This window comes from Falco biarmicus, chromosome 4 (assembly GCF_023638135.1).
Source record: "Falco biarmicus isolate bFalBia1 chromosome 4, bFalBia1.pri, whole genome shotgun sequence".
In the NCBI taxonomy this organism is placed as follows: domain Eukaryota; kingdom Metazoa; phylum Chordata; class Aves; order Falconiformes; family Falconidae; genus Falco; species Falco biarmicus.
The window spans coordinates 61,313,673-61,324,126 of record NC_079291.1 but is presented as its reverse complement, the minus strand read 5'-3'; the positions used below and the strand labels follow the sequence as shown (position 1 = coordinate 61,324,126).

General features: G+C 57.8%; 2 protein-coding genes across 3 annotated transcripts in view; both read right to left on the bottom strand.

Moving 5' to 3' along the window:
* Positions 1-155: 155 nt before the first annotated feature.
* On the bottom strand, positions 156-2,272 carry LOC130148082 (cathelicidin-2-like). Its single transcript, XM_056336253.1, has 4 exons — positions 2,079-2,272; positions 1,138-1,245; positions 960-1,043; positions 156-299 (listed from the first exon to the last, which is right to left on the bottom strand). The coding sequence occupies exons 1-4, from the start codon at positions 2,250-2,252 to the stop codon at positions 189-191; spliced, it is 477 nt and encodes a 158-aa protein (XP_056192228.1). The 5' UTR covers positions 2,253-2,272; the 3' UTR covers positions 156-188.
* A 1,849-nt stretch (positions 2,273-4,121) lies between these two features.
* The window catches only part of KLHL18 (kelch like family member 18), a 29,246-nt gene continuing 22,913 nt past the window's right edge, over positions 4,122-10,454 (bottom strand). For both annotated transcript variants that reach the window (XM_056338467.1, XM_056338468.1), the window contains exons 8-10: positions 9,409-9,513; positions 8,956-9,067; positions 4,122-7,278 (exon numbers count right to left, since the gene is read on the bottom strand). In XM_056338467.1, the coding sequence (XP_056194442.1) occupies positions 6,892-7,278; positions 8,956-9,067; positions 9,409-9,513 (604 nt within the window). In that variant the 3' untranslated portion in view covers positions 4,122-6,891. The remainder of the gene's footprint in view (positions 7,279-8,955; positions 9,068-9,408; positions 9,514-10,454) is intronic.

Sequence of the window (10,454 nt, the reverse complement as noted above, 5' to 3'; positions counted from 1 at the left end):
GGTGCCATGGGGGGGATGTAGGGTGGGACGTGTGTGGCTCCAGGCCAAGCCATTTACCCCCAGGTGAGGACCGCGCGTGGGGCTGGTGTGGGGAGAGGAGCCCTGTGTGCCTCAGTTTCCCCGTGCCGCGCGCGGGAGGCAGTGAGGAGCCCGGCTCATGCAGCGGCCGCAGTGGCCCCTTTATTGGGTCAGCCCAGGCGGATGCTGCCCCTGGCGCCGACGTCGAAGCTGATCCGGGGCCGAAAGTGCCGGATCCTGCTCAGGAAGCGCCCAAAGCGGCCCCGCTGGATGAGCACCGGCTGCCGAGGGGACAGCGGGGTCACTGGGGTCAGGGGGGCTCCCTGGCACCCAGCACCCCACCTGTGGGCCCCGCACCTGGGACCCTGCACCCAGCACCCAGCACCCTGCACTCAGGTCGCCTCACCCAGCACCCAGCACCCCACACGTGGGACATGGTACCCAAAATCCTGTACCCAGGACCCTACTCACATGTCTGCACTCAGGACCCTGCTCAGCACCCTGCACCCAGCACCCTGCACCCAGGTCCCCACACCCAGGACCCTGCCCAGGACCCCGCACCCATCACCCCACACCTGGCACCTGAGATCCTGTGCCCAGCACCTGGCACCCTGCACACCCCACCATCAGGACCCTGCACCCAAGATTCACACCCCGCACCCCACCTAGGATCCACACCCAGCACCCCACACCCATGTCCCCACACCCAGCACCCTGCCCAGGACCCAGCACCCGGCACCCAGCACCCTGCGGGTGCCCCAGGACCCCCTATCCCACCCTCCACCACCCGCGGGCTGGAGCCATTGGGGTGGTGTCTCTTTTGGGGACAGCGGACCCTGAGCTGTGGGGCAGGAGGAAGGACACCAAGACCCAATGCCCCACCCATGGGTGCCCCCATCCGGGTCAGTGGGTGCGGGGGTGGGTGCTGGCCCCCCACTCACGTTGGAGGAGGCATCGCTGCAGCGCAGGTCGATCTCAGGGGAGCTCTGCAGGAACTGCACCGGCCCCGAGCACTCCTTGATGACCTGGAAGAGGGGACACCCAGAGTCACCCCAGGGACACCAGTGAGGACCCCCAGGACCCCCCGGTGGGTGTTCCCATCCCCATCCCCATCCTGACCCCATGCTCCTTGAAGTCGCAGTCGTCGGGGTTCACCCGGGTGCCGGCGGTGCACTCCGTCTCCATTATGGTGAAGTTGAGCCCCCGCAGCACACTCAGCTCGACCCCCTGCAGGGACACGAGTGGGTGGGGGGCACGGGTGGGTGGGAGTTGGGAGTGGGGGAGATGACGTGGGGGTGGCACTCCGAGGGGTGAGCCTGGGGTCAGTGCTGAGCAGTGAGGGTGGGGGATCAGGAGTGTGGGGATCATGGGTGGGGAACACGAGTGAGTGGGAGGCACGAGTGGGTGGGTGGGACGAGTGGGTGGGGGGCACAAGTGGGGAAGATCATGGGTGGGTGGTACTTACCCGGGCGGGCTCAGGGTTGGCGCTGTGCAGTTTGGGTGGGAGATCAGGAGTATGGGGATCATGGGGGGGGTGGTCTCCAGTGGGGGGTGGATCACAAGTGGGGGGGTCAAGATTCAGGGGGATCATGCATGGGGGGTCACTCCCTGGGGGGGGCTTGGTGGCTGGCACTGAGCAGCCGAAGTAAGGGATCAAAAGTGGGGTATCACAACGCGGGGGTCACAAGTGGGGGGAGAACATGAGTGGGCCGTCATGAAGGGGGGTGGTCACAACTGGTGACACTCAATGGGGCAGGCTTGGGGTCAGCACTGAGCAGTTGGGGTGGGAGGTCAGGAGTGAGGGGATCGTGGGGGGTGGGTCACGACTCACCAGGGTGGGCTTGGGTTTGGCGCTGAGCAGCCTGAGTCGGGGGGTCACGAGTGGGTTGGGGGGGTCATGCGTTGTGGTGACACTCACTGGGGTGGGCTTGGTGGGTGGCACTGAGCAGCCTGAGTCCAGGTATCGTGAGTGGGGGACCACAAGTGGGGGTCCATGAGCGGGGTGGTGGTCACAAGTGTGGGGGGTCACGAGTGGGGGGTCACGAACGGGTGACACTCACCGGGGCGGGCTCGGGGTCGGCGCTGAGCAGCCTGAAGACGTTCTGCACCTCGGGGCGCTGGTTGTAGGAGTCAACAGCCTGAGCCAGCGCCTGGGTGTAGGCCAGGGGGGACGGGGCCGGGAGGGCACAGGCCCCCCCCAGCACCACCAGCACCAGCACCCAGGAGCTCAGCATCCTTGTCCCCACGGCTACCCCTGTGTCCCTTTTTATCCTCTGCCCCCGGCAGTTGGGGAACCCGCCCCGGGGCTCCGCTCCTCCCCTCTGCAAACAGCCCATGGAGTGGAGATTTTTTCTTTGGGGTGGGGGAACACAGGTTGGGGGGGCCCTGAGCATGTTCCACCTGCAGATGGTGACACGTCTGGTCCCCCTCGGGGACACGGCCCTGCTCCCCAGGTGTCCCCAGCCCTTGCAGCCCTTTGGGTGGGCATGGAGGGGCTGTGGGCCCCCCGTGGGGACCATCCCCACTCCCCCCCGGCAGGGACCCACAGAGATCGGGGTGCATTGCCTGTGGCGGGTTGGTGCCCCCTGGGCTTGTGCAACCCCTGGCTTGCCCCATCCCTGTTGCCCAACACTGGGGGGGGCTCCCCAGCCCCCCAGTTTGTCACTCCCCCCCGACAGATGCACACATACAACCCCAAAATATCTTTATTCCAGCTCCGCTGGGGACAAGGGGTGGCGGGGTGTCCCTGGGAGGGACTTGCCGATGGGGGTCCGAGGACGTGGGGGTGGCCGCAAGGATGATGATGATGATGATGGCTGACCCGGGTTGGTGCTGAAGACTCGCGGAGTGCCAGGGGAGTGGGGCTGGGTGCTGCCACCGGGCTGCTAATAGGAGAAATAAGGGTGGGCTTCACCTGCCACCAAAGAACATCCCCAAAGTGTTGAGGGGGGGGACACAACCCCAGTGCTGGGGTCTCACCGGCTCCCGGCTGCACTCCACCATCGACAGCGGCACGTCGGGCAGGAAGGCGAAGACAGAGACCTGGGCCGTGCATCGCTGTACCTGGGGGACATATGAACCCTGAGCACCTTGGGGACACCTCTCTGCCCCCTCCGTGGTTTGGGGGGGTCCCGGTCCCACACTCACCCTGCCCGGGCGGGCTTGGCAGCCGGCACCGCGCTGCTCAGGGAGGTTTTTGGGGCAGGCAGGCTGTCGGGCGGTGAAGTTGATGCTGAAATGGGTGCCCCAGTCAAACGTCTGCCGGGAGAAAAAAGATGGAGTGGTCGGTGGCTTCCCAGCGCCGGCGGGGAAAGGGGTCCCCACCAGGGTGGGTGCCCAAGCTGGGGGCACCCAGTTGCACCCACCGCACCGCCCAGTCCTACCGTCCTGGTGACTCCCAGCAGCTTGAGCAGCCTCAGCTCCTGCCCGTGGGTCTCCAGCACCGAACGAGCCAGGTCGCGGGGAGCCGGCAGCCCCAGGGGGACCGCGGCACCCACCGCCAGCAGCATGGCTCCCAGCACCAGCGCCATGTGGCCGTGGGAAGCCTTGGGACGGCTCGGGAACCAGCTCCGGCTTGGGAACCAGCTCCGGCTCGGGAACCAGCTCCGGCTCGGCTCGGGGCCCCCAGCTCGGCCAGCTTCGCCTCCAGGATAAACAGCGGCCCCACCACCATGGGGAGGGGATCGGTTTGCCCGTGTTTTCCTTGGCACGGCGCCGTGGCAGGCGCTTGCCTGGACCTGGCGGAGATGGTGGTGATGCTGGAGGCTCGGTGAGGCTGAGATCCCCCTCAGTGGCCCCTTCCCTTCGTCTGCTCCCAATTTCAGGGCAAGATGGTACAACTTATGCCCCTGGGATCCATCCAGCCACGCTCGACGTCCCGCAAGAACATTCTCCCAGCTCCCACGGAGAGAAAAAACAGGAGCCCCCTGCCCTCTCCCTTTTCTTTACAGTTTTGTTTTGTTTTGTTTTTTAAATCCTCTCTCTCTGCTCAGAGCTCAGACTGAGCTGACCCCTGTGCCCAGACAGAGATCATGCCATCTCACCCAGAACAACCCCCCCCCCCCCGACCTCACCCAAAGACACCGCACCAGCTGGCCAGGGAAGACATTTCTCTTGGCTTTAATATAAAAAGGGTTAAGTGGCAGTAAAAGTGCCCTTTCGGGGTGGGGACATGGTGGGGTGTTTGCAGGGGGAAACAGCACAGCAGGTTCGAGGGCCGTGGCAGGGAGTGCAGCGTGGTTTGCAGACACATAAACATGCTGGCATGATGAGGATCCTTAATGCATTTTGCAAAATTTTGGGGGTTTCCTTGAATTTGAGGACACAGGGATTTACTGAGGGTTGCACAGAGTGGCTTACACTCTCCCAGTTTAAATTTCCTGGATGACCAGGGCTTCTTTCCCCAAAATTCAGGATTTTTCTGTTCCCTTACAAACACCAGCATTTTGGGGCCCGGGACAGAGGTGCTGCAGCCTTGCTGAAGGGCCAGGAGCTCCCCTTTATCTTTGGTTCCTCCACAACAGAAAAGCAAAGAAAGCCCTGTGGAACAAAACCCTGGGAGCCCAAGCAGCATGGCTGAGTGCCCTGGGACCACTGTGCTGCTGAGCATCAGCTTGGGAGCCTGTGGGTCATCAACACACCCTGGCTTTTGCAAGAAAGACTTTCTAGTGTGTTTGAGCCAATATTTGTGTTCTTAACAGACACAAAGCCCCGGCTGGGAGATGCTGGGAAGGAGAAGGGATGGGAGATGGGACAAACAGCATGCCAGGAGAGCAGCCCCACGCTTCTCAAAGCCTCCTCTGCACACGGCGACCATCAGGACGTGTCCTGGGGAAGAGAAGATGCTGTGGGGAGGGAGATGAGGCAGGTCCACAAGAGCATGAGCTACACGACTCCCTGCAGCAGCACTCGATGCTGGGGAACACTGGCAGAGAGACAGGAACACCGTGTGGTCCTGCCCCGCGAGGCCAGAGGCTGCCCCTTCTGCAAAGCCCACACTGCCGCGCCGGCTCAGTTATTCCTGCAATTTACAGCCCAAAAAAGAGACTTAATTGTAATCCCAGTATTTGTGGGTGGTTGGCTATTTTTTTTCCTTTTTATAGAGTCTTAGCAGCATGGAACCCCCAAATAAATTCCCCCTCCAGTGAACTCAGCAGCTGATGTACATGGAGGAAATAAGATATATACTGACAAATCACATTTATAGCCAGATATACTCATTATATATACCTAAAATATACATAGTACCTGAATATATAGACATCCACATATACAGCCAAAGTTAAAATCCCAAATGACACTGGGAGTCAGGTTACAAACAAGTTTGGGGGGGTCCGGATTTAGGGGCTGGGATGAACATCCATCTCTTCCCAGTTCAGAGCCAGGCAGGGGACAGGAGAGACAGGCTCCAAGCCCCCCGAAACACTGGGACTGGGCAGGGCAGGGGGTGAGATCCCCATCCCTTTGCTGCTGCTGGCAGGATTAGTGTTGAGTTTGTCCTGCTGGAGCAGGTGGGGGAGCAGCAGCCTGTCCCCACCTGCCCACCGTTGGGTTTCGTACTCGGGCAAGAGAAGCGCTGATGCAGGCAAGGAGTGCCCAGGCAGGGAGCTGCCGTGCTGCTTCACGCCAGGCAGCGGCTCCGGCCCTGCTGCAGGAAGTTTCCTGGCACAAAACCTACCGCAAAGACCTTTCGCAGCAAAGCAAACCAGGAAAGACCAAGGGTGTGGATCTGGCCCATGCCACAGCTGCACCAGCCCCACCAACGTGCGATATGCCGCCGGCCCTTTGCAGAGGTGCTCACCCTGCGTCCCTATGGGGGATTTCCCTGCCCGAAGCGGCCCCTCTTGGGCAGCTGTCCCTCTGCCCCCACCCAGGGACCGCAGCTCCTCGTGCAAGCACAGCGCTTGGTCTGCCCGAGCTGACAAATTCAACACCTATTTTTTTGCCCCTCCTGAAAGATCCTAGCCCCCTCTGCTCCAGCTGCCTCCTAAACATCAACTTTGAAAATATCTCAGTATTTAATTTAAGGGACATCTTCATAACTAACATCTTGGCCTATTTCCCATTTTGAAATCCTAAGACTGTTGCTTAGTGTCATTTAACGTTCAGCCTTCCCCTCCAAAGCTTGCTAAAACGATTCAATGGTTTAACCGACCAGATCTCCTCTTCCTAGTTTCTCCATCATGCGGCTCTTGTGGAGAAGTTTTCCCCATCGAGCTGAAGAAAGCACAGCTCTGCTTTGAGAAGCCAGTGATGTCTTGTGTAAGCAGCACCTTAAAACGCAGAGCCTGAATGGGGTCTGAGAACTGATGTCGGTGGGTTTTTTGTTTCAATACGCCAGGTGAGAGCCACCCATGGCCAGCAGCAAGCCTCCACGACACCCAAACATCGCTGCTGACCGAGCCCTGGGGGTATTGGGGTAATTTTGCTGCTGACAGAAGATGCAGCTGTATTTCCAAAGTCATTACAGCAGCCGGTTTTATGTCGCAATTCAGCCTGCCCTCCTCCCCCAGCCTACAACAGCACTTCCCCAAGGTGCAGCGGAAAGCAGACGGCAGGGCTGTTTGGAAAACCAACAGCCAGTGGAGGGATTCGCTTGGCCTTGGCTCGGAGCTGTGGCTAACGGGTGGCAGAGGGAGGCGAGCAGGTCTGTAGATGCACCATATTTCAAAACGTTTGATCTTTTGGGAGCCTCAGCCCAAGAAGGCAAGGGTGGGGATTGTTTTGTCAAGTTGTCTGTGCATGTGTGTTTGTGAATGACACTTGAGCACCCAGAAACACACCTCTGCGGGTATCACAGCACAGAACACTCTTCAACCCTCTCCCTGTACTGTCCTTGAAAAGACACTCCCCGCCCCCCCGACCGCTTCCTTCTCAGATGGTCAGGAGAGGTATGCAGCCCACGCCAACCCCGCCCTCGTGGCACACCATTGGGGCCATGAACGTCCAGCGGTTTGTCTCCGGGTCGTACATTTCTACTGAGCTGAGGTTGGACTGTCCATCGTAACCCCCCACTGCATAGAGACGGCCACAGTTTGCAACGAGGGAGACGCGGCTCCTCCGGGTGTTCATGGGGACGATCAGGTACCACTGATCCGCCATGGAACTGTACACTTCAGCGATGCTGAGGAAGCCCGACCCGTCGTACCCTCCGCAGACAAACATCTTGCTGCCCAGCGAGGCGGCTCCATGGCGGCAGCGCTTGTTGAGCATGCTGGCCACCGGGTGCCAGGTGGCCGTGTGATGGTTGTAGTACTCTACCTGCAGTGACAGAGAGCACACGGTGTTAGGGACCCTTGCTCGGGACCTACCGTGGGGCACGGATCACACAGAATGTTTCAACATGCAAGTGCAAGCTGGCCAGGGAATGCGGGCTTTGTGTCTCAGCTTCACACATTCAGATTTTGCATTGTTATTAAGCTTTTCTAACATCCTGGATCCCACCAGCCACTGCATTTCACCTTGCTCCCTCTGACAGCCCAGTGACTCACCGTCAAGCTGGAGTGGACAAATTTGGGGAAAGAGACTGCTCTCCCCACCCGATATGCTTCAGAGACCATGGCAAATGCAGCTTTGAAAACGCTCCCTCTACCTCTTGCCCCTTTCATCACCTTCTGCGTGGTGTTTTAAATGGGTATCTGAGCCTCAGCACCAAAAGGATCGAACACCCTTCACTTAAAAGTTCAATTGCCACAGGATTCTGTCTTCATTCTAATGTATTAATTTTCCTCACGCACACATGATGCCCCAAGGCAGAACCAGCCAAAGCTCTCTCAGACCCAAGAGATGCACGTCTAAGCTGTCCTTAGCAATTCCCTAAGTGTCCCCTAACCTTACGTGAGGCTCCTCACTCTGCCCAGGCATCAGATTTAAGCTGTAACAGTTCACACTTTCTAGTTTCTCATGTCAGGCAACCACTGCTCCTGATGCAGTTCAAGCCTACATCTTGCACCCGTGGCAAAGGGCAGGATTTTCCCCCCTTCCTCTGCACAGTAACCTCTGCCACTTTTGGAAAAGGCTGGCATTCTCCTGTCGGTAGGTTTGTAGATGGGTTATCTGGCACCTCGGCAGGGGTGGCGGGGAGCAGTAAAAAAAAAATACAACCAGCCACCATTTTGCATCCCTTGCATTTCTGGAGAGACCATTAGATGGACCCCTTCTGCAAGGGCTCCAGCACTGCTCCAAACTTGGCACGCTCAGGAATGTGCTTGGAGAAGCAGATTTGTAGTTCTTGGCTCTGGGGTACTTCAGGCTGCAGACAACAGCCTGCCCCAATCTGCTGAGCAAGGCAGAAATAGTTCTCACTGCTCCCAGCAAACCCTTTACTACAAATTTCTGAGAGCTGAGTGTTAGCAGCAGACCCAGCTCAGATACAGCTCCCCACATTTCCACTCCTGAGGAGATGAATGAGTCTTTTCTGTTCCACATCAGGTTTTTCTTTAGAGAACAGGCAAACTGAAACACAGGTGGAAGAAGGCAAGCTGGCCTCGTACCAACTCCTCCTGCTATGAAGCTTGTTTCAAAGATAATCTGCTTCTAAAGCTGAAGCCATGGAAAAGGCACAGAAAGCAGAGGGAAAAACCTGACATCTGGGATACTTCAGAGCTCAAAAAGGGACAGGGGTGCAACGATAAAATTATTTAGAAAGTGAAGGAAACTCGGAGACAACAAAATGCACTAGCTCAATCCTTTTGGCACTGGGGAACAAGAGCAGCACTTCCAGCCCAGTTCCCAGTGGGTACCTGGCTAGCTCATTTCTTCCCGAGCAAGAAGGAGGGTCCTGGAAATGACAGAATTTGGTCGTGCAAACACTTACGGCACTTTGGGTGCACAGGGAAAGGGCACAGAGCCTTCCCAGCCCCAGCCCGACCCTTTGGCTACCAGCAGTAGACTTATTTCTGTGCCAGGCTTGCAGGAACCCGCACCCTGCAGACTTACGCTGTTGAAGATCTGCAGGCCGTCGTGCCCTCCCGACACGTAGATTCGGCCCTCGAAGACTGTGACGCCAGCAGCGCTGCGGTTGGAGCTCATGGGGGTCACCACTGTCCACCTTGCCAGGAAAGGGGAGAGGTTAGCAAGGGTTCTGCTGGTACAGCACACACCCACACCCCCCCCCCCCCCCCCCCCCATTATTCAACTGTATCTCATTTTCTAGCACTGGGTGCCCGTAGCCCTCCCTTCACCGCCTGTTTTATTTAAATCATGGTTCCATTTGCTTGCATCCAGGCAAACTCCTGCAGAGACAGATGCTGCTCCACTGTCAAGATACAAACGCTTTTCTGCATCGTTCACCATGTTCCTTTTACAGCCTGGACACCTGGCAGTGCCACAGCAAGGCACTACTCTAGCAGCAAACAGAGGGATAATCCATAGGGCATGAAGAGCTCTTACTTGTTTGTTTCTGGAGAATAGGACTCCACAGAGTTGAGGGACGAGTTTCCATCGTATCCACCGCATACATAGATCTGACCATCCAGCACCACTGTTCCCATTGCACTGTAACAAAAGCAGGACCCCCTGAGACAGCCGCAGGTGCTGCCACATGTCACACGGTACATCTGCACACCCTGCCTTGCCTGCTGCCTGCCATCGCCTCCCTCCACCCCACCCAGCCCCCTCCTTTTTCCCGGCTTCACCTCCAGGCTGCTCAACCGCTCAATCCCACCCAAGCTCTGAGCCTCACAGGTCACCAGCGACGCTTGTGGCACAAGCACACCCCGTTTTCCTGATCAAAGGAACTAAACAAAAAACACAGGGAGAGATTCTGACCCAGATCATGGGTGAAAATCCCAGCAATTCTGGCTTCCCATGAAGGGCTTCCCCACTGCTGCTGGTCAGAGATAACACTGGTGATGGACATTGCTCCACAGGCTCAGGAGATGCGTTAACTGCCATCAAACGTGAGGCTTGTTAAACCAAGGTGCCTGACCCTGTCATTGCACCTTGTAAGCCACATATTTGACTCAAAAAGGCTATCAAGTGAGATGCTTCAGACAAAAGGCTTGAATCCCACCTTGAAAGTGTAGTCAAAGCTTCTCATAAAAGCTTGGCAACATGATCCTCAGCGGTAAAACCCCAGCACCACAGCTGGAGCTGACCAGATTGTGCAATAACTGACATCTTCCCCTGCACAAGAGCATCCAACACCTGTTCTGCCTGGCTTCAGGGCAGAACAACCCCATCCTGGAAAAGCAGCTGCCTCTCACTGTGGGAAAAGCTCCCAGGAACCTCACTGCTATGGAAAACCTGAGTTATTCTGCTACAAATGGGAGCCTTGGGCCCAGGATTTCATGTGCTCAGCCGCTTGCAGTGTGCTCTTCCCAAGCAATCAACGTCTCAGACCACAAAAAACCCAAGCCAGACAAACCACTGCGGTAAAGATGTGCTGTGCAAAGCTTGCAGCAAAGTGAACAATTCGACAACTCTTAGTGACCGGG